The following is a 24,486-nucleotide window of genomic DNA, read 5'->3' on the forward strand; positions in this document are numbered from 1 at the left end:
AATGCAAGGCAAAAAGATGTATAGAGCATGAAAAGTACTCGTTGCTACTGCTTGTCTGTGTTCCCTTATCCCAGGGTAACATGAGGTATATACTACCTCCATTCATCTTAACCGAGAGTATGTGTGCGTGCCTGAACTTTCTGCAAGTAACTGGTATGCTTTGACCATTGAGTTACTCTGCAAGTCTATCTAGAGGTATAAAGTTTTCAAATAAAACTAGGGGGAGAGAGCGTGGAAGGTTTGTACATGATTGCTACTTTCAAAATGCTGCTGATTATTAGATTTCTATTTAGAAAAAGCATTAGATAACAATGATTTGAACTTTTCTCATGCACTTTTTCAATGATAAACCAGTAACTTGTTTGTCATGTCTGGAGATAATGAGCAAAGGATGATGAGCTGCAGAGAAAGTTCTGCATGGGTTGTGTGTGGCTGTAAAAGTTCGTGGACTGAATTTCAGGTTGTCTGTTTAAGTGCAGAGTGTAAAATGACTGCTCAGACCCTTTTCTCCCTATCAAGAGTAAGCTTTCTTTCCTCTCTGAGCAACTTTCTCAAGCAGCGGAAGGTGAGATGGGCAACAGCCTTGGATACCTATTTAAAATATAATTTTTTATAGAAATTCAGTGTTGTATAACCTATTTATGAACTAAATGAGAGACTAAGGAACTAGTTAACAAGTTTGCATTTGTGGGGTTGTACTTTGGCTTCTCTGTATGTACTGCAGGTGTGTGTATATAGTCATCCAGTACAAACACATGCTGCTTTTCAGTTACCAAAAGTAATTGGGCAGAACTTGATGAATAGAATAGAATTAATGCTGGAAATGTTACTTTTCCCACAGTTTTTGACCACTTTTCAGGTGGTTGCTCTAATATGAGGTTTACATTAATCCAGTAGAGAGATGATAGTTCCAGAACTCCAACACTTAGGATTTATTTGGATTCTGATTTTCCTTGCTGTTGAAACTCTAATTACCAGCTGGTGAGCACTGTAAGTTCTGTTATCAGTCAGATGGGGGGGGACTGGTTGTATGGTCCTTTTTCTTCATCTAATATGACCATGGGCACTTTACATCTGAGAGTGCTGTTTGGTTTTGATTATTATTAATATGCAGCTTTTAGCACTGCCTAGTGCTTGCAGCCTAGTGTAAATAAAATATCCCAGCTTGAAAAGCAGTGACAAAGTGAAATGCGTTTTTCTGGTATGAAAGCTTAAACGTGATCACAGAGCAGACTAATTAGCTAGTGCAAGGAATTTGGTTCTTTTAAGTCAAGCTTCTCATTTGTCTGTAAGGCTCACTTTTCAGTATGAGGTGCTCTGATATGCTGACACCGTTGTAATTGTACCATTATAAGTGATATGTGTGTGTGTGTATATATATATATATGAAAAAGGAGGGATTGCTTTTCACTGTGAATTTCATGGAATTCATCTGTAGATCACTCCCAGCTTTATTTTGGTACTTTTGATGCCATGTGGTTCTTGAAGAAGTAATGTGGCTTTTATGCAAGTCTTTTAATATTTGAAACAATATCTAGAAATAATAAATAACAAGTTGAGAGCTCCTGATGATAATATAGGTGAGGAAGAAATTTTAACTGGAACAGATGGTATTTTTTTTTTTCAGCTCAATTTAGATTTGCTGCTTTATCTCTTTTTTTTTCTTAATTTTATTTATTTTAAATAAGACTTCAAGGCTTAAGCATGCTTATTGTAACGGTCTTGCCCCATAGAAATATCTGGGCTTTTTTTTCCCTGTGTTTAGGGAAATTATGTTCTTTGCACTTGATGTATCCCTTAAGCTAAGCAGTATTCTGTTGATTCAGTGTTTAAAAAACTATATAAAAGGAAAATCCAGGAGATGCTGGGTTGATGTTGGGGTATGGCTGTAGCTTCTATTTCTTGTTAAAGTGTTTGTGTTAGTTCTCCTAAGAAGACATTTTAGTTGCTAGGTTCTTAATAATTAAATTTCAGTGAAATCACAGATTTCAACAGCTCAAAAAAACCCCACTTAACCAACCATGATAGTGTTTTCTTGCAGTAGTCTCAAACTAATGTTTTTCTTGAGATACCTATGGTAAACAGCTGGTCTTTCTACTGTAGTTTCTTTAGTGGAAAGATTCAGGTGTCCTTTGTTGGCTTCATGCTTGCTTTTTGAGTGTAAGGACGTGCAAGCTTTTTAATCTTGTAAAAAGTAAAAGCACTGCGTCACTTAACTGAAATAGTAAAATCTTAGATTCTTGTTTTACTTTAGCACTGTGCTAAATAATGATTTTGTTGAAAAATAATCTAATTTCACTGCTGAATGATTTACTGGGTTTTATTGTTTGGTTTTGGGTTGGTTTTTTTTTTTTTTGGAGAGAGGGAGTTGCTTCCTAGTTCTCTGCCTGTGTTTGGAAACTGTTTATTGCTATATGAATACAGATCCCAAAAATAGTGATCAGACACAATTACTATTTGCAGTTATTTGTGATCCCAGAGGGGAAACCCAAATAGGTACAGCCTGTAGGGATCCTCCTTTGCCCAAGGGGTCTGTAACATTTCCAATTTTACAGTATACTGGGTTTGTAGTAGTATTTAAATTGGTTGCTGGTAGTTGATAACTGAATCCCAAATTCAGAGAATGGTGAAACTCTATTTTTTTTTTTTTTTTTTCATAGATGCTAGTTTTTCTTTTTGCTGATCTAATGTAGTGTGGAAAGTGAAACAGCCATTTCCTATGCTTTTTCTGGTCTCTCCCAGACATTAAAGATACTGCATTTGCGGTGCTATGTGCAGATATCTGAGTCTGATTTATGGTCACGTGAACTCTGTAAGGCTTGTTCTTAAACAAAACCCCAAGCTTTTTAAGCTTAGTTTTGAAACAGATAGTTTTTTGGTTTCGTTTCTGCTGAAGTTATTTTTATGGATATCTTGCATTTCTTTGTCTTGTTTTCATTCACATGGAAAAATATTGTTTACAAAGTGGTGAATGCTAGTAAGTTCTGTTGCGTTCTGTAGATTTTTGTTTTCATTTAACGTTCAAGCTTTTGTATCTCTGTTAGCAGCTTCATGTATTGTATATGCAAGCATGGATATTATGTTGGAACATATGCAGGGCAGCCTAGCTCGGTAGCAGTCCGCAGGCCAAAATTGCCTTGCAGGGCAATGATTTGCTTCCTTTTTCTGAAGGACGGGTGGAAGGGCTATTTGGGCAGCAAATATTTCGAGCTCTGAACTTTTTCTTAGATAACACTTTGTAGCCTCATCTAGACATACTAGTACCATGGCCAAAGGATGGAGGGGATCGGCAATTTTCTGGCAGATTCCTATAGAATTATGGTGTGATTGTAAATATAAGAGAGGAAGTGGACCCACAAAAGCATCCCTTGAAGATATCATCTTCTGGGGAGAAATGGAGAGTTCTTGAATTAAAATGATGGTTTATTAATAAATACTAGAAGTAGGAAAGAGATGATACTGCATAACATCAAGTATGCCAAATGCAGCCTGCACTAATGAGCCTGACTATGGCAGGGATCATCTGGCCTGGATTTAGTGATAATGTTATTTGCTCTGTAAAATAAGCTAGAGGTTGGTTGTGAGAGAAGTGAGCAGTGAAATAGTATCATCTGCATAGATCTGACATGAGGAATTTAGGAGTTAGAGGACAGTGCACAATGTGTCAAACAGAGGCTGTGATTAAAACCTCTTTCAGTCATGCTTCCAGGTGGTAGTCCTCACAACCTTAGCCTTAGCAAGCAAGAATAATTTTAAATTAAAATTTCCTTATTTGCATCATGTCTGAATTTGATCCTCATAGGATGCTGATTTAATATAAAGTGATTTTATGTGTATCTTCACTTTAAAAAAAGAAATTTAAAATGCATGTTTATAGCATTTAATTATACTTTAATACTAAGCCAATACTGACAGTTGTCAGACCAGTTATGTTACTCACTGTCTGTGTAAGAATTACAGAAACTTTTGGTTTGATAGGAATTTGTGTGATACAGACAAGCAATACTCAGCTCTTCAGATTGCAGCTACTTCACCTTCTGTTTGAGGAACTATTGTCAGAGGATGGAAGAAGGGGAGGAAGGAGGAATTGTGGGGAAGAGATGCTGCCCCCATTTGCACAACCTTATGTCCGAGAATCACAGGAGCTGGAGGCTGGTAGGGAGGAGAAGGTTTCATCAGACACATGCTAATCCTTCAGCCCCACATAGGAATACAAGACTTGATGTAATTTGTCTGTTTCTTGCCTTGCAGCAAAGGGAGGGATGGAGAAAGGCTTGGGACAAGATGGAGGAATATAGCACTGGCATGTTGTGCCTTGCTGCGAAGGGAGTGTATGCTGAGAAGGTGGCGTTGGCCATGCCACGTTGCAGGGGACACACCAGTTCAGGTCCTACTCACCCCACCCCGCCTTCTCTAGTTCTGTTCTGCCTGTCTGTCTGCTACTGCTCTCTGCTTGTTATTCCTATATGTTGTCGCAATTATAGTTCCTTGCAGTCCTTACCCAGTACTCCTGTCTCACTTCAGGTAAATGCTGGTGGTTGTCGTCTGTCTTCTATCTGTACCTGTGCTCATGTTCCCTTTCTGGTTCTTTCTGTTTTCCTTGGAAGTGTCATTCTGTTGTTTTGATTCTCTTCCCACTATTTTGGGAATGGATGAGTAAAAAAAGAACAAATATGTAGCAAGTATTTATTAAAATTAGTTAATCAACTTCCTTGTTAAACTAATCTTTATTTATTTATTTTTAGAGGTTCTGGTACCTCTCCAGTGTTTTATTTTCTTTTTCCTATGGTTCAGGAGCTCTTTCATCACTTCCTCAGATATTCTCCCTGTATCTTCATAGTGTTCATATATAAATATAGTACCCTGATTTTGAACATATTGTTCTGGAGCATATTGTCATACTAAAATTTGTTCAGTCCTTGTAATCTGTTCATGAGTCTCTATACCCATTCTGAGTGCTTTCTGCCTATGTCTAATACTTTTTGGATTACGCTTGTTTTGAAAAGGGCTAATTCTCTTTTAATCTGGATTACTTCAACCAGTACTACTCGTGTGAATGTCATTTAGGTGATTGAAATACCCATCTCCTGCCCTGTGCATCAATGCAAAAATCTAGGCTCCATCACCGGTGAGCTGTGCAGTGGAGGTCGGGTGCGGTACAGGGATGTGCTGCAAGGAGCTGAGAGCAGTCCTCATCTGTGTGCAGCTCAGAGAGGAGCAGATGAGGGCAATCTGAATGCAGTGAATCACCTGCTCTCAGTTCACACCATCTAGTGCAATCCTCTGGTCCATTTATTTAATACGTACAGATTTTGCAAGGTACAAGTATCTGGAGACCAGCAGGTCTGGGGAGGCACTATGTTGTGCCTGAGCTAGTGTAAAGGTTGCATTTTTCTTAGTCATTTGTCTTATAACTTTTAAATATTCAGAAACAGATCAGATGATTCCTTGCTAAGTTACTTAGACATTTATAAGTGACATCTGTTTTTTGTCTAAAACAAAGGGCAATAAGTTGCAAGAATGTCATTCATTATAAATAGGTATACAGTACAAATTTTTATTTTGCTAGGATAGTGGTATGAACTTTCATGTAGCTCTAAGCTAGCCTGCTTTTTCATCATTTTTTCAGATTTCCAGTATCTTAATTTATTTGGAAGTGGTGAGGTAAAAAGCATCATATTTGTACAGTAGTGTTTAATTCAGTTTGTGTCTAAATTTTTTCCATGACACTTTTTCAGATTAACAGTGCCACTACTTTATACTTTTACAATACACAAGCCTTTCAAGCATACTAAAGAGTATATCATCCATTTGATTTTTGGCAAGCAGAAATCATGTTTTTCACTATTTCTAGTAAAAATGTCATTGAAGACCTCTTGTTTTTTTTATAAAAAAAGGATGCCTCATCTGAACAGATTTTGAAGAATCTGCTTGGAAGGGATCATAGTGGTTTTCTTTTTTCTTTTTTATTCTTTTGAAGGAAAACATCTTGTTCCTGTGAAGATACCAAATTTATCATGCGTTTTCCAGGACTGTTAGTATATGTGAAATAATCTTTTAATTGGGCTCCTAGTTATGAGCAGAATAGTATTCAGTGCTGTTTGGAGTCTTTTGGGTGTGAGGCTGGGGCTTAAGGTGTTGCGTGGGTAAGGTTCCTCAACAGCAGGAGTGAGCATGAGGAGTATTCATTGCAGATCTGGACTTTACATGGTTCTTCATAGGAAGGTGAACAGAGCTTGCTTTTTCTTCTGTTTGTTTCAATTTTATCTTCCATCCTGGGAAAGAAATCTCTGGGGTCATCACTGGAATCTTTAAGAATGTGGATGAACTTGCATGAAATTCAAATGTTGTCATTCTTTGGGGTTTTTTTTTGTAATGTTAATTAATGCTTAAATGTGATTGGGGAAAAAAAAACATGTAAAAACTAAATAAAAATACTCTTAAGAAGTTATGAAAATTAAGTTTGCAATATAAAGCACTCAAAATTAGGCAGGTGTGAATGAGATGGTTTCTAGTGCTTTAGATAACCATGCTTGTCAGAATGTGTTTAATACATCTCCAATTACCACATACTTTTGCATTCTTTAAGACCCCTTCTCCATGCAACTGTGTATGAGCAGGAGTGGTGTTTTGTTGACTGATTACTGTCTTAGTATTTTTCTATCTGTGATATTCTCTTACATGGAGTTTCTTGCCAGCTGCTTCTTGCCTGCCACCTGTGCCTGCCGGCCTCCTGTCCCTGTTCTTGTTCCAGCTCCTGCCTGTTTCTCCCTTCCCCGTATTTCTCAGCTTTCCTGTGCACAGGAGCTTTTCTCCTCGGCATGGCTGCTGTGACCCCATGGAAGGTGGGGAAGATGGTAGGAGGGTGTCTCAGCCAGATAGGAAAGGCCTGTTCAGCCACTGTGCATTTGACTTGCTCTGTGGGAATGCCTTATATCAAAAGAAGTTGGCGTGTAGGAGTCGAGGAGGTGAAACAGGCTCAGGGTTTATGAAATACTCAGCTCTTTGTTGCCAGAGAAATTCCTCACAGTTTTCTTATTAAAGGTTTCAGAATGGTCGGAAGTGAGTATGTGGTGAAATTCACTGTGGCATCAGACATCTTCTTAATAGATTTCAAGTCCCTAATCTAAAACAAAAACACCATAGTTGTTACAAAATCAGTGTTAAGATTACCTTTGACATGAACAAAGCAATGTGATTTTACCAGCTCTCAGTCTTATAAACAGCCGAACCAAATAAATTATCATACCTTTTCCCTCTATTCTCATGTCCCCTCAAGGCCCCTCTCCCCAACCCCAAAACAACCCCCAAAAACCCGAGGGCTTGGCAGGCAGCTGCTGGTAAACAGCTTTGAGGAGTGACATCTGAAAAAGCTCAACAGGACTGAAGTAGCCTTTGCCACAGAGCACTGGCTGTATATAGCTGTATACAGTGCTACCTGAATCACCTATAACATGCATCTGCTTGCTTGCTTAAGTAGTATTTCACTGCTTTATGTCATTATGTTTAAATCTGTTTTGCTCATGGGGGAAAACAATTGAAAGCTTTGAAAAAGGCTTGGGATCAATTTCATTCTTTATCACCTTATCAGGGTGTATAATGAGCCTACATTTCTATGGTGCTGTTAATTTACAAAGTTCCCCAATATATTTCTAAGTTGGTTTGGCTTCTCCAGCTGTGGTTGAGCATTGTTTCAAGCAGTGATGCAGGACGGTGGTCTGTCCATTGGAACGTGGAAGCTGTTTAACCACGTGCAGTAATGCAGTACAAGAGGGTACGGACAGGGAGGGAATAATGCAAAATCCAGTTGAAACTGTGGGGAGAATCTGGGTGGGCAGAACACAATTAACCTTAGAAATGTAGTGGTTAATAATGAGAATCTAGCTGGAGTGGGCACACATCCTGGTGGGAAAAATACAGCTTCTCTTTGGCAGTTTGTAGTTCTTGCATCTGAATAAGAATACTTGGAGGGCAGAAGTGGTCCATCACATCATGCTTAAGCAAATGTTTGCTGGGAAAAAGAGAGGAGAGTGTTTTAACTTACATCTAGTTATCTGAAATGTAGCAGTTTCTTTGTACTCTTGTTCTATCTGTATACTAACTTGACCTGAATCAGTTTGCTTTCACCAGGTAAAATACATTTATCTGAAAGTGTCAGATTACAAAATTAAACAAAAATACTCACTGGAAGAACATTGGTTAAACAGTAATGGGGAAGATGTGTAGAAATTTTTGACTTTTTCATTCAGAATAGGTTTCCAGTAATATTTAAATATATAATATAAACTTGTAGAAAAATGTCATCCTGAAGAAAACAACTCTGGCTGATCATTGTGCAGTTTTCAAATAAATTTGCTTTTTATTTAATTTAGTTGTAATGAAGCGGAAGTATACACTTAAAATTGGCTCAAATTTGGTTCCGATTATGGTTGTTATCTTTGCTGATCTGAAGAATGCTGATCTGTTCAAGGAGATATTTATTTTCTGAGAGAAGGTCGGATGCAAAATATGTTAATGACTTCTAAAAGTGAGGAGATTTATAATTGGAAACTTGTGGGTAAATATGTATTTTTTTTGGACTTTACCAGACACTTGAGTATCTTCCAAACTCACGTATGTTAGTTGAAAAGTAAATGTTGTTGCATATATCCTTTTCTATGCATTAGTTATATTTAAACTAGGTGTTCAATAAAATATATCCAAGCTTTTCTCATCTTAGCTGAAGATCAAGAACTGCAAATAATCTTAGCTAGGAAAAAAAAAATTGAACAGGGGCCAGATACTGTGTAGTGCTGAGCTGCCATATGTAGTTATTGTGGCTTTGTCTTCTAGAACTTAGAAGGTAAAGAGTCATCGCTCCTTTTCATGTCCAGAATTGTGTTAAAAGTGCATTTTAAGTTGATTTTTAGATAGGCTTTTTTCCTAGCATGGTAAACCTTTGCAAAGGGATCCTGTGATTTACACAGTCTCTCAGTCCCTTGAATTTTCTGACCATAATTAGTGTCATCCAACACTGAACTTTGTGAAATAGTCATAATTATTACATAAAAGCATGTTGAAGAAGACAAGTAAACTTACTGCATGAATTCAGAGACAAAGAAATGAAGGAAAGTGTTACAATAAACAATACTTTTGCTTTCTTGCTAGATAATTCTGTGTTGCGGGTAGGAGCCAGGGTAGGATGCTACCCTAGATAGTAATAGAACAATGTTTTATGTAGCTGAGATGGGATTTAGCATGTGGTTTGCCCCAATTTCAGTAAGATCAACATAAGTTATTGATAATATAGATAATTAGTAGATAATATATTACTCTATTGTTGCTTTGTGTGTTTACTTTCTCTTCTGCCCATCATTTGTGTTTTGTCTCCTGTTTTGTTGGATTTGTTTTGATATGCTGTTTTTATTGCTCAGAGGAAATGATGAATAAAAGAAAAATATTTGATGTTGGTTTAAAGTTTGCAATATCACCTTTGGTGGAACCAATACCATTTACTATTAAATTTGTAACAAAGCTGTGTGTGGCAGGCTGCTTCCATTGTTTATAGGAACTGTTGAGGGATCTGATGGTAGCACCTGGGTGCTGTGTAGTGGTAACAGTAAAGGTTTCTTTGCAGTGGAAAGTAAGTTTTGCTACAGCAGGGTGATCTTTATTCAAAGGAGTGTATTGGGTAGATGAGGAGTACTTGCTCTTGTGGAAGGTTGTATGCCACTATAGATGCAGAATTTGTATAGCCACAAAAATGAGATAACTGGATCTTCCTGGACTAATATGTCCATTTAGAATAACCTTTTTTAGGCATATCTAGTTATTGAGACCTGTACTAAGACTGGGAAATTTGTTTCATCTAGCAAGTTACGATTTTCAAATTTCATGTATTATGCAGGATTACACAGCCTGCTGATACAACAAGTTACCATGGAAACAGAGACATGCAGCCCAAAAGGTACATGCTGGGGGGCCACACATGCAGAAAGTACCTTTTTACATATTAAAATAAGCTGCCACATGGAGTTAGCGGAATTCTTTGTATTTGCTCTTAGAGTCTATTTCTACAAAAACATGAAATGGTATTTTATAACTTGGCCAAAAACTAGTGGGGTTTTTTCCTGTAAAGGAGAAAAAGAGAAAATGCTTCATAAAAATAATGTTGGAGTGCATAGAATGAATCACAGTATGTCTATTTATGTACTTGCTATATGAGTTCAAAGGCAGGGCACAAAAGATTATTTCTACCCCCTAGGAATTTAAGGTCTAGGTGACTTTCTGTCTGCTTGCATGGAGCCTTTTTGTCATGATAGATCTGGACTTTGGTATGTGACTTGGCATTTAATGCGATGAAGTACTTCCAGAGAGCAGCAACTCTGGTGAGCAGTGAATGAAAAGGTGGATTCGAAAGCTTTGAAATCAGTGGTAACATCCGCATTCCTGTGCGTTTGCCATGGAAGGGCATGGCTGTTTCGGAAGCTGGGATGGGATGTCCTGGGAGGTATGCCTGGTTCTGTAAGCACAAAGCGGTCAACCTCCAAACATCTCTCGAAACTGATTCGCTTATTTATAGTAACTCCAGCTTTAATTGAAAGTAGGTTTGTAATTAGGTGCCTACAGTTACAGATGTGTCTGCAGATTTAAGAAACCACAAGAAATGTGAGACCAGGTTATGCTCAGCTGTTTGGCAGCTGTGGAAGCAGCAAGCGGGCAAGGGATGGTCTTGGCTGCAGTCCTTTGGCAGATGAAGATATCCTGAAGGGCTTAGTGGGCTGTCAGAGTCCAGACCTCCTCACTTACCCAACGACACAGGCTCGGGCTGTGCGTGCAGGGAGGCAACAAGCTGCTCCCTTGGTGTGAGAGGGGATTAGGGCGGAGAGTGGGGTTGCATCCAGATACATTGAAATCAGGCTAGACTGGTAGTTTGTAAACTACCATCTGCTGGCTGTTCATTTACAGGACCAAGATGAATTTAATGGTCAGCCTTTTCTGTTGAACAAGCTGGCCATCGCAGCTGGCACTAAGAACCATTACAGTATTATTCTGCTGCCACTGACCATCCTGTACTGTAAAATAAAGGGAGTTTTCTTCCCAAAGAAAAGAAAGCGTCTAGCTGGCGAATTTCAGGAGCACTACTTTTGTTGAGATAGATTAGGCAACGTTTTTGATCTGCAGCGGTGCGATGGCTGGTTGTTCCCGTGCTGTCTCCATACCTCTGAATGAGGTTTTGTGTTTAGAGGAGCCGTGCAGCCGCCTGGTGACTGATTCAGCAGTTTACTCCTAGCTGGTCTGTGGTGGCTGCAGCGGCAGAAGCTCAAATGCACTTACGCAGATGAAAGCTCTGTAGGTCAGATGTTTGAAGCTAGCAAATTGTAGGAGAGAATGTGCTTTGTTTGCAAGTGACTTGTTGGCTTAAGCTATCTGGGTTTTGAAATGAAAGTAGTGACCATCTTTTTTTTTTGTGTGTGTGGTATTGAGAATGGAAAGTCATTGTAGGCGCTTGGGCTAAACTTTAAATTTCATCCATTGCTTATTGATGTGTTCATTTTTGTGGTGCAGTGGAATATGAAGTGTTTTTGGTATAACCCATGCTACTCTAAGTAAAAAGTAAATACTTCTAAGAAGGTAGATTTTTTTTTTTATTTCTGTTTGTTGTTTGTTTGTGAACAGGTGTTGCTGCAATTACTAGATAGCATTTGAACTCTGCCTTGTTGTTAAAAACCACTTAGGTCTGACTAATCAGAATTTCCTAGATCAGAATTGTGATCTCAAAATATTTTATTTTTTATTATGTAGTGGAATCATAGTCTGCTTACTCAGGAGTGCCAAGTACGAGGTGATTCCTTATTTCTTTGATGTGTTTAATATTCAGAATGATCCTCTTTGGCTGTTCGGGTTGAAAAGCCCTAGGCATGATGTGTGCCCTTTGGGTTAAGTTTAGTACAAACACAGAATGAAGAGAGAAATCATTCCTATTCCATGATATAAAATTATACATGTAGTAAAGAATTTTCCTTTTAAAGGCAGGCCTGTAGGTTTCCTGCTACATTACAGAAGTAAAATTCTGTTTTGAGTATAATGTATTGGGTTTTAGTGAAAATGATGCCTTAGATATCACATGCTCAGAATATTAGAAATGTTTATGATTTAAAGTGCCTGTTTTGTCTACTGAAACACAGGACAGGAACCAGTAAGTATCTAAGTGAAGCTGTAAAGTGACATTTTGTAAGATGATTTTCCTTTGGCAGAAAAGACTGCTGTTGGTTAGCCTCATTGCTTGAGAGCAAAATATTTCAGCAGTGGGAGAATTTTTTACTTCAATTAACAATTTCTTCTTCAAACCATCCCTGTGAACATACAGGAAACTTTCATATATTTGCAAGTCACAACACACGTAATGCATCCTCTGAGAACTGAGGGATTGCTGAGAGTAACTCATGCAGGGTTGGCCTCTTCTGGAGGGGTCCCACCGCGCTGGGGTGGGAGCAGTGAGACTTGCAGTGGGACTGTGGTGCCATCAGCAAGGTGAGCTTTGGCCACTCCAGCTGGCTGGCTTCCTCCTGCACCTGGGGTTTGGTGACCCCACCATCCCAGCACCAGTTCAACCCTGGTGCCAGTCACCTGCTTAAGAGTTTGTTCATATAAAATCAAAATTAAAAGATGTAGCTGGGGGGAAGTCTTTACTAAGCTGTGAAGTAATATTGGCAGTGGATTTTTTTTTTTTTTTTGTAGGTAATAAAGTTGCTCTGCAGTAGTGGGTAGGAGACAGTTTTGTCTTTTACAGCCTTCTGTATAGCAGTTGTGTGAAATGCTTTATCTCAAGCCTCATATTGTATTAGATAATGACCAGGAAGCATCAGTATTTATATTAGCAAGTTGCAGGTGATTATTTTAGTATTATTCCTAGGATTGAAGACATGATTGTTCCTACATTATCAAGTTTTTTATAAAACATTTATCGCATAAATGTTTTGGGTTCTGTTGTTCAGAGTAACTGAAATCTCTTTTCAATTACTTGTACATATGAAAAAAATAATCAGTAAAGTATACAAGGTCCGCGTGTTACTCTTTTTCAGGCACTGAAGGAAGGTGATACAGTTTAGGCTGAAATTGTGTTTCTGAAGTTTTGTCAGTTACAACTGACAGAAAAAAATAAATACATCTGGTTTATGTTCACCAGACATCAGGAGGAGTGAGTCAAAACTCTGCTGGTTATTTATAGCTATTTACAAATATCTTACTTAAAAAAAAATATTTGGAACAGGGTAGAGATTATTTTCCTTAACTTCTCTAGGAGTTTTATTTTCCTTCATATGTTGTGCCATGCAAGAGTCTTGTTCAGTTTTCCAAGTTCTCCAGCACATAATAGTTAAATGTTTTTATGTCAATTAATATTGACAGGAAGTCGGTTTGAACAGCATTGGAAAATGGAAGTAGTTGGCAGAACTGCCTAATTTCACTGAATTTCCTTTTGCTAAAAATATCTCTAAAAGAAGCTCTCCTTTTGAGATACAGTGAATGCTTGTTTGACTGTAGTTTAGAATTGATGATTCTTGTCCTTTAACCAAAAGGGCTTGACAAATATGAATAACCTTTTGAAACATATTTAGCTTTCTCTGTAATACATGTAATTATGCTCATGTCCTCCAAAAGTTTACATACATGCTTAACTTGATGTATGTGGCTTACCCCATCAGCTTGAATGATCTGCTATAGAAACAAAAGTTCTGCAGAGCTGCTTGTGTGAAGTTGAGCATTTCATTTGTATGTGTGTTGGTAGTGTTAAGGAGTTCTGAGCATAGTTGCCCTGTTGAGTTTTGTCTCAGAACTCAGTCATTAATGTATGAAATGGCAAGATTTTAGTCCTGCTAACTGAAAGCATACAGCATCAAATATGTATTCTGATTTATATTGCATGCAGATATGTTAAAAATAGTTTTAGACAGGTTGCAATGGCACGTATTAGAAGTTATAAAATAGTAGAAATAGGATGAGTTTCATATAGTTGTTTAGGTCCTGTGCTGCCTCTGCATTATGATACAAGAACACCATACTGTGCTTAGAGGACAGCCTAGAACAGTTTCACAGATTTGGCCAATTTAGGGGGTAAGTCAGCATTATTTAGCTAGTAAGACTTCTTGCTTGGACATCTTTAACTTGTGGAAGTTGGTGATGTATGGTGACTGAGAGGATTTTAAGAAGAGAAAGCGTTGTCTCATGAATTACAGTTTTGCCCTGGCTCTTGTACTTGCTGAGACTTTTTCTACCTGAAATAAAGCGAAGTAGGGAAGAGAGGCTGTGGGGATGTCAAGAGTAACGGGAATCACCAGGACACAAATGTTGCTTTGTGGCAGAGAAGTTCCCTGTTTCACAGAGTAACTGGGTGGAACCTGGCTGGTACCTGCTATGCACCACCACTCTTCAGGGTGGTGGGACCTTCTACTGTTGGGAATCCCAGCCTGGTGAGCGAGAAGGGGGAGACACTGGTGACTTAGGGGTGTCTCAGACTCTGGAGGGGTGAGTCCGTTCCAGTCAAGGCATTTTGTTTGATGTGATTCCCCCTGCATTGGCTTTTATTATGTTTCACCTTGTGAAAATCTCATCCTAAGCTTTTTCTTCTTGTAAGTGGTAGTTGTAGTCATTGTAGGTATTAGAGAATTACTTTATTTGGAAAGAAAGAGGCTAAACCTTTGCAAACTATTTTAAATACATTTTGCAGTCTCAGACAGTAATTAAAATCCTCAGTAAAGAGATAAAAATGACATAGGTGCAGTACATTTAACTGTTAGCCTTCTGTCACTCCAAACAGGGAGTGTATTTTGAAGGCCTGCTGCACTGTGAGCTTGGCTCGTTTCCGTGTGTTAGAAAACCAGGCTGCCTGTGGCTTGCCTGCAAGTTGACTGCCTCTTAACATCTTTAACTGGGGTGATGTTGAAGTCTCTGGTCATGACCCTTTGTATTGCTCTGAATTTTCTTTGTATGTTTCAGATGATGTTTTTAATGACTTTTCAATTTCTATCCTTTCGTATAGGCAAAAGATCTTTGTTCCTTACCAGAAAATTAAATGTTAAACTGTCATATTGAAACAGGGAGTGTGCACTCCCCCCCATTTTTTTAGGTACAATTAAAGTAATTGCTAATGAAGACAGTGAAATGCATGCACATTATTCGGAGCATTTGCACTACGGAGCTGCTTTCAGCAGTAGTAATCTCCAGCCGTCTTTCCTTGCTGAGGCTCTTTCAAAACCTCCTTCAGCTGCAGTGCACATAAGAAATGAAATAAATCTCATGGTGGGTCCTAGATTTGATTAAATTGATTGAAAGCTCATGAGAGCAGCAGCCCTTTGAGTATTTTGCACTTTAGGGGCTTGATGTGGAGCAGTAGCTATCTGGCACTGCTACATGACTGAGTTTTCTGTGTATTATCAGAATTTAGAAACTGTGTTAGTTCTTGATTCTTTGTGTTACCTTTCATACTGAAAACAAGTTGTCAGGCGTTTCAGGCTCCCACCCTTTAGTCAGCTTCATTTTTGCATTTGGAGTCATTACATTTCTTATTGCTGGAGTTTTACAAGCACATAGATTATACACAAGAAGTCTTAAAATATAACGTAGTGACGCTGGTAATCTTGAGGATAGGTCAGGTTAATGGATGGTTTAAAAGCTGGGTGGTAATCTTAAGGATGCAGTAAGGAACCGGCTGGTGCTGCTTTAGAGGGCTGTGTTGGAGAAAATTTCCAAGTTCAAAGCTGTTATTGCTTGCTGCTGCTAGCAAACAGCCATAGTCCTTTACAACAGAGTTGTCTACAACACAGTAACTGGAGGCAGTAGGGTTTTTTGATATTATGGGGTTTGTAGCACACACTTTGTGATACTGCAGCAGTAATGAATCAGGGTGAAGGACTGGAAGATGCCTCCTGGGGGAGGCTCTCTTTTGAGCTTTGTTACTAAACAGCTTGATTTGCAGCTGAGGTAAAGTCGCTTGCCCTTCTTACTGTCCTTAAATAGATCCATCTTCACTTTATTTTTTAATGTGAGCAAATATATTGAGCAAGGTGGGCTTCTTTGTGTTCTCCAAGCATATGTTTATACTTGAAGGCAAGCATACGTAGCATAACTGTGCCATTAAAAATAGTTACTTGAGCTTTGCTAAAAAATGTTTGTAGTTCTAGTACTTGCTGATGGCTTAAGTATGCAAAGTATTATCTAATTGATGTTGATTACAAGCTTTATGAATTTCTGCAGAAGATGGAATGCCAGGACAGTGACACAGCTCTTGTGGAGGTTTTAAGGGTATTTTAACATAGCTGAGGTGGCTGGGGAGACAAGGTACTCTTCTGAGATACAAACAAACTTTCTTTATCAGTGAATGCTGCATAACAAAGGGAAGTTGATTCTAGGCTAAAAGGTGGATTAACATGGAGGCATGAAATTATTGTTGCCATTGATTGACCGTCTGTTTTCTTCCACAAAGATACATTCAGAAATCTCTCCAGAGTATTCAGCATTGTGAAGTTCTTGGGCATGTCATGTGTTTTGAATTGGAACATGAAGCAAAACTACTTTCTGTGATGCATGATGATTTTGTAAAAATGGAAATGGGACTCTAAAGGTTTCAGATACCTGTTCCCTTATTAGGCTGCATTATAATCATTGAGGGGGGGAAAATTCAAGATACTGTCTAAAGATATATCTTATTCTCATGAGAAATTAATTCATAATTTTGCTTGTCTTGAAGCATAATATTATTTCTTCTGAGAGTTCAGTTGACTTTCTGATAGGTTTATTTTAAAAATCCCCATGTTTGCATCTTCAAAGCACGTGAAGCTGGTGACAACTTTTTGCTTCTTGTTAAAAGCAGAGACCTGCGGTTCAGAGACGGTCAGAAGAGAGATCTTGAGGTGGAGAGTTCATGTTACAGTAGCATATTAGATTTCACTGTAGATTGAATTGAGACTCTTTTGTGCTGAAAGAATAAGCCTGTACAGATTTCTTTGAAGAGGCAGGCACTTAAGATTATAGCAAATCTTTATTGACTGATTGAGCATGGAGGGGAGAGAGAATGTTCATGTTGATGACCAGGGTGTTGTGCTAAGAACTAGCTAGGACATATGACAGTGACTCAAACATAGTACTGAAGGCAGTATTATGTTTTAAGAATTGTAACTTTTCTTTCCTCATGTGTACTAATGAGCACAGCTCTTTGACCACAGTGGGTCTTCTGAGCAATATGTGTAGTATTTTTGGTTTAGCACTGGGTTTTTCATTGACATTTGAAGAGAAGGACAAATCATTAACCTGAGTTAGTGAGCACAGGCTCGATGTAGAAACACTCAACACTAACTTTGGCTTCTCTTCTCTCTGTGTTACAGAAATACTAATACGGAGCATTTGACCTTCTAATCTCTACAGTTGAATCTTCTGATACCAGGATTAGGAAAGAGTGCCTTCAGAACCAATATGTAGCAAATGGGTATCACACCTCCGAAGCTCCTCCCTTGGTTCGACGCTTGCATGTTTTAAGGATCCTTGTCACCCCAGCAGTGAATTGTTCTTGTGAACTTCAGAAACAGATTTCATGTGGTGCTTGCTAAACATTGAGTCACCATGAGTAGTAATCTAGGAAAAGAAAAGGACTGTAAAGAGAAGGATCCAAAGGTCCCATCATCAAAAGAAAGGGAGAAGGAGGCCAAAGCCTCTGGAGGATTTGGGAAAGAGAGCAAAGAAAAGGAGCCTAAGACCAAAGGGAAAGATGCCAAAGATGGAAAGAAGGACTCCAGTAGCACGCAGCCTGGGGTAGCTTTTTCAGTGGACAATACGATAAAAAGACCTAACCCAGCCACAGGTACCCGCAAAAAATCCAGCAATGCTGAAGTGATCAAAGAGCTAAATAAATGCCGGGAAGAGAATTCAATGCGCTTGGACTTGTCCAAGAGGTCTATACACATGCTTCCATCAGCTATCAAAGAGCTAACGCAGTTAACAGAACTTTATTTATACAGTAACAAACTGCAGTCCCTACCGGCAGAGGTGGGCTGTCTTGTGAACCTGATGACACTGGCCCTGAGTGAAAACTCACTTACCAGTTTGCCTGACTCTCTTGATAACTTGAAGAAACTGCGCATGCTTGACCTGCGGCATAACAAACTTAGAGAAATCCCTTCGGTGGTGTATAGGCTAAGCTCTCTCGCCACTCTTTACCTACGCTTTAATCGTATAACTACTGTGGAAAAGGATATCAAAAACTTGTCAAAGCTCACCATGCTTAGCATACGGGAGAACAAAATCAAGCAACTACCTGCTGAAATTGGTAAGCGATTACACTGATTGAAAGTCTAATTCTATGCTTACATTCATTTTGCAGTTCAGTTAAGTATACATAAACTGCCACTTCTCCAGGTGCCCTTCTTCAATTAAAACTTCATAAAATTATGCTCCTGATCATACTGTTGCAGTGTTAGCTTATGTTGAGAGTAATCTTGGATATATATATATATATATTTTTAAAACAACAAAAGCCCTTTTTCTTCATCTATCATCTTAAAATCAGATGTATCATGTTTTCATCTTTGCCTTGTGCTTTCACATATTGTGTCTTCAGAGCCCAGATGGTTTAAAAAAAAAAAGATACAGGGGCATATTTCATTTTAAGATTCCTTTATAAATCATTTATGAACTGTTGCAAGTTATAAACACATTATGGGCATGTTACAGAGGGGTGTGAGCATGGTAATACAAAGTAGAATAGGTAGCTACATGCTGTTACCATGAGCAAGCTTTGGATGCCGTAACAGTTAACAATGTAGGTTAATGATTCGTGAAAGCCTCTACCTTTTATAAGTCATGAATATATGAATACATGGATTCTTAATATAAACTGACCAAATGTTGTATGCATGGCTGATGATTCTTATGACTTTTTAATGAATAATATTTGTTTTTCCAAACATTGTTGCAAAAGTTTGAAAGATGGTGAGATAGTATGAAAGTGGCTCATTAATTTAAATAGTTTATTATAAAAATGTGCTGGAATAGCTGTATATCAAGAACTCCTAAGTTGTTCCTAATTGGTTCTGATTCATGGAAAACATCTCTATCACACTGTTCTCAAGCAATATTTGAACAACATATGAGCCTCATAAAAGGGAGATTCTAACAGTGGGTTTTTTTCTATGCATTACCAGTTTTTAAAATGCAGGGATAGCTTAGTCCCTTTAGGGGGAGGGGGAACATAAGCTTCACGCAGTTAAGAAACTGCTTTGACTTTCTTCAAGTGTGGAAAAACGCCTGTAAAAGCCCTTGTAACACTGTGAGTAATAATTCCTGTGCCTTGTTTTTAAAAGCTGATGTGGGGCTTGTTCCTGTTAACCAAGCCAGTGCATGAGTATGTTAAGTGTTACTGAAGTTGGCCCCTATGCTCACTAGTTTTGCAAAGCTTGGGAAGTGCTCTTGTTTGGATCCCCAATAGATCTGTTTCAAATCAGCAGTGTTTGCCTCTCTTCTGCACATTGATATGAAAGATACATGAGATAACATGTTCTTGATGGCAGGAACTCCTGGGCATGTCTGAAACTGCTAATCATGTTACTAGCAGTGTCCGGTACAGACAGTTTCTGTACATGATAACAGGAGTGAAGAAGTGTAGTGAGGCTTTTGGTCCGAGTCTTTGGCTCCCTGTAGCAGCTATTGGCATGGATTTTACTATAGCCACAGAAATGCTTTTTAGCTAGGCAAAAATTAAATGGTTAATGTGGTATGTTTTCGATCAGTGTGGCTTTTTGAGTTGGCACGAGCATCTCAGCAGTCTTGGGAATTTCCCCTGGGAGAACTAAGAAATTGTAATTTTGATCTATTTTGACACTTCAGTTTAAGTCCAAGAGCCTCTTTGAATCTTTTACTAATCAAAGAATCATCCTGGAAACCATGGGGCTAATGTTTGCAAAAAAGCCCCAACCCACCGCGTATTTCTACATACGTTGAAGAAACTATGGCCGATTTAGCTGGTTGAGCTGTAATACACAATTGTCAGTACTTTACCTGGGTCTGTTTGTGACTCAGTTATTAAATGTACTCTAGCAAAGAGTCGGCTTCTGAGGTTCAACTGGGGATACTACTGTGTAAATTTAAATTAATACTAGTGTGTGAAGAAAAAACTTTTGTGAGATGTTGCATTCCAGTGTTCGGGGTTGCCCTTTAGAAACTTTTTGTAGGTGTATTTGATACTGCAGACGTTATTGTTGCTGCTGGAACCTCTTTGTTTCTTAACTGTTTTGTTGAATTCTTATGGTTAAATTTACATTAAAGTATATAATTTCTGTATGTGTTTGTTCACAGTGGTCTTGAAAGAGATCATGTCTAACAGTTTCTTGGAGAAATTTAGTAGATACAAGTATCATGAACAAATATATATGACTCGCTTCTTTCTTTTGTATTTTTTCAGTCTTGATATACGTACAGGCAGTGTTCTCAGTTCTTTATCAAACCCTAGCTTGAGAACATTAACTACTTCTGTCTTTGTATCCAGCAGTTAGTCGTGCCTTTATTTGTATTGTGAGAATGCCTGTGTTCCTTGTTACGGGTCAGCACCTCATTGTGGAAGGCACTTTAGAAGCACAAATGCAGGACGACTGTCACCCTTATGAAGAATTTAGAAGGGAAATCACTATGTTCAACAGCATCCTTTTTTATTCAAAGTAAATTTCCCTGTCTTGCCTGTAATTTAATCATCTGAAAAATAAATTAATGAAAGGATTTCTAAGTTTAAGTAACACAACTAATTTTAACTGTTAAGCCATATGGAACAGGTGTTTGAAAACCTTTCTCCTCAGATAGTAACAACAGACAAGATAGTTTAACTTTTGTAATTGATTTCTACTCACTCACTTTCATGTATCTTTGTTCTAGTAAAAAGATGAAATGTTTGAATTGGAAACACAGCTGAAAAATGAAACTGCTGAGAAATGTATTTCTTACTTTGTGATGGAATTTCTCTGTTTCTTTACACACTTGTTATTTTTCTACATTTTGTATGTGTACTTTAAAAAAACCCTTTCCTTTTAAGTCCTGGTGATTTTAATCCCTTGTACAATTCCTAAATGCTATATACAAGCACTTACGATTGTCAGCTCGCAGATAACACAAAAATTTTTGTTGCTGCAAAGCGGGAAGTAAAATGAGGCCATTATCTTTTATAAAGCAATATCATGTGGAGCATTTCAAATTCTTTTTGAAAATACCCCATTGTTCTAAGGCCTAAGGCTCACATATCTGATGGTAAGCTAGTGTGCTTGTTCATATTTTTTAAAATTCAAAGCTTATGTAACCTGCTGACTTGTCCAGCAAGGAAGATTTAGCTACAGTGTGTTCATGTTGCTAATCTGGTACACAACTGTGTGAAGAATCCTGAAGAAAACCTTTACTTTGTCTTTTGGAGGTAGATATGCTGCAAAAGGTTTCCCTGGACAAATAAAAAATTAAAGCCCTGGACTTCAGCTTGAAAGGTGGGATGTTGCTCCTGTTCCCTCAGAGAGCCAGCATTGAGTGTGATGAGATTGAAGTCTTACCCTGGTGCTAGACAATTGTGCTGGCTTTCACTACCGCTGAACACAAAATATCAGTTCTGTATAATTATAAAAGGCTTTCCAACTTTAGGACCTTACTGCTTTAAAATAAAGGGTCACCTATTTGTGAGCAATCATCCCATTTAATTACTTTTCTAGGAATCTTTAGTCTCAAGCCTTATAAAATAAAGTTTATTCTTCTTCTACTCTCAGTGAAAGAAATTGAAAGTAGGTCCTGGAGTCTTAACTACTCTGATATTTGAGACCTTTCTTCCAACACCCATATGTCTATGACTAGTTGATTTTTGCACCAGTGATGTTTCACTGTTCAGGCTGAGCATGCTTGATTAGTTTAAATATACCATTCCAGATGAGAGTTTTCCTCTTTGTGCTGGAGATAACTCTGTGCGTCTGGATCATATTGCAACTTTGTTAGACTTATACAAACTCTCTTGTGACCACCTAAGACACTGAACTCTTTGCCTTCTCTCTTCTCCCTCTCTGCCAGAGGTTGCCCCTGAGTTCCTGGTAGAAACATACTCGGTTTTGCACTACTAAATTTCATACAGTTTCCATTATTTTTAGTTACCTGTTTCTTCCAGTGCCTCTAGCTTGCTAGGAAACCCTTGTTTTCTGAGTCATTGCTGAAGAGACTGTACAAGATTGGTCTTGAGGTGGATTCTTAAAGAGTCCTGGAGAGGTAACCTCCATCCAAGCCAATATTTTACTTTCAGTCCTGTTACGTCCGTAGCAACTCCTCACTGTCTTGACATCTACTACTCTTATTTTCTGCATGGTACCACATCTGACATCTTTGTGGAGTCTAGGTTGACTAGACTGAATAAACTAGATCTTCCATATTTTTGTAGAAAACTGTTAACTTTATGCCAAACTAATATTTTACTTGTATTTTTTCAATTTTTTATTTGTGTCTGTTTTCATGCCTTTTACTTTCACGCCTTTGGTTAATGTTTCCTGCAAATTCTGTTGGTATGCATAGTGTTTAGATGACTCTGAGGTTGTCAGAATCTTCCTTTGTTATTTCTCCTATCTTAAATTTTGAATTGATAGTTTCCAATCCTATGGTAGTGTTCCTTGTTTGATAGATGTCATGTAGAAACTATACTACTGGTCATATGATTTCAAAATAAGTTTTTAGAAATGCTTATCTAGAACATCTGCTGCTCGCTGTGCAAGCATACAGTATTAACACTTGTTAGAAATAGATTCCTTTTAGGGAAACCTGAAACAAACTCTAAAACATTTCTTAAAAGCCCAAGTGAAGGTAAAACATTTAACAAAATGTTGTCTGCAAAACACATAGTTGATTAGTGGTCCTGGAAACTGCTTTAAAACAGTGTTACAGTGTCTTGAGGAAAACCTAGAAGAGGTGAACCTATCAGCACTGCTGCGCTGCTGCAAAGTAATCTGAAGTTTAGTTCTGTTTTAGCCTTGAAACTGTCTTTAGTAGTTAAACACAAACTTAAATAAGGTGACTACACTGGGGGAAAAGTTGCTTTGCATATAAAACAAACATTTTAGTGAGAAAGAGGAAGTGTTATTATCTATAGTTAGTAAACAGATGTGTATGTTTCTGGTCTTCCCCTCCCCACCCCAGAATGCAGTACCTCTCATTCCCAGGCCTCCAGTTGCTTTATTATAGGTAGGAAGATGACAATATGGTTTTCTGTCTTTTCAATATTCAGAAGACTTCTTAATCTAAAATAGTAGTTTATTCAACTCACTCAATAGAACAAAAAATGAAGAAAATATTATCTGTACTTTGGAAGAAGATAATTTTTTAGTAATTTGGCAAATTCAGGCTCTAGGTACCTAGCAAGTCATTGCTAGTAGTTAGTTATTGGACTTCTCTTAACACTTTTCCAGCAATGTATATATTGCTTCTACATTTTTTTATACAATGGAAATTATTTTAATATACTGCATAGTAAGCTGAGGTCTTGATATGCATTGTGCTATTTTCAAATATAAATAGATTTGTTTGAATAAGATCTAAAAATACTTAAAAATCCATTTAACTGAAAACATATTCTGAGGTTTGGGTTTTTTTTCATGTTTAGCCAAAAGCTCTGTTTGAGTAGCTGAATTAGCGGGAGTTTTCATGAAATGGCTATGCTGATGTGTAACAGCTCCATGATGCTGAAAGGGGCAGTATCCACTTCCCTTCTCACAGATTCCCAGCTGTTCACTCCTCCTGCCTTTTTCATCTGAGCTGTTCCTTGGTGAGCTGATTTATCTCACTAAATGAACAGAAAAATATTGATGGTTTTGCTACTTTTGTTGTCTATTACTTTAGTTAGCTGAAATCAGTGACGTTTCAGATAAGACTGGAACTGGTGGAGGAGGAGGAGTGGGAGAGCATGAACTGGAACAGGATGAGCAGGACTGCCACTTTTGCCTGCACTGAGCTGTTAAATCAGCTTGGCTTGCTGCAGCTCACTTGTGAAACCTCACAGGTAGGCTTGCTCATGTTGCATAAAAGCATGTGAAGTACACGGCAAGTGGTTTGGAGGAGGATGTATTACTGTCTGCAGAGAGCCATTGAAAATCATCGGATTGTATTTTCAGAATCTGTTTTTCTTCCTCTTCCCCTGCTTTCCATGTCTTGTTCCACAAAATGCTGTGTAGCCTCTTTGAGTCCTGGTAGCATTAGCTTAGCCCCACCTTCCTGAAGCAATTTTTGTATGTTTTTATGTATAGTGGTGAGAATTAATTCATGCAAGTTTCTTGATGGCAGAGCTGTTGTTCTTTGTGAACCTAGTCTTTCTTATAAATTGCATCCTACCTAACAGTGGTGATAAATTTTCAGAGTGCATCTTGCCCAGTATCCTGCTTCTGACTGTAGCCCTAAGCAAACGTCTGCATAAACCCCGGGTAAGTGTATATATGAGGCTTAACCTGACCCCTTTCCCTGATC

General features: G+C 38.2%; 1 protein-coding gene across 3 annotated transcripts in view; it reads left to right on the forward strand.

Annotated features, from left to right (window-relative positions):
• Positions 1-24,486, forward strand: part of SHOC2 (SHOC2 leucine rich repeat scaffold protein) — a 70,253-nt gene that overhangs the window by 10,226 nt on the left and 35,541 nt on the right. For all 3 annotated transcript variants that reach the window (XM_074831260.1, XM_074831259.1, XM_074831261.1), the window contains exon 2: positions 17,361-18,298. In XM_074831260.1, coding sequence (XP_074687361.1) covers positions 17,596-18,298 — 703 coding nt within the window. In that variant the 5' untranslated portion in view covers positions 17,361-17,595. The remainder of the gene's footprint in view (positions 1-17,360; positions 18,299-24,486) is intronic.

This window comes from Strix aluco, chromosome 7, assembly GCF_031877795.1.
Source record: "Strix aluco isolate bStrAlu1 chromosome 7, bStrAlu1.hap1, whole genome shotgun sequence".
NCBI classification, from domain to species: Eukaryota; Metazoa; Chordata; class Aves; order Strigiformes; family Strigidae; genus Strix; species Strix aluco.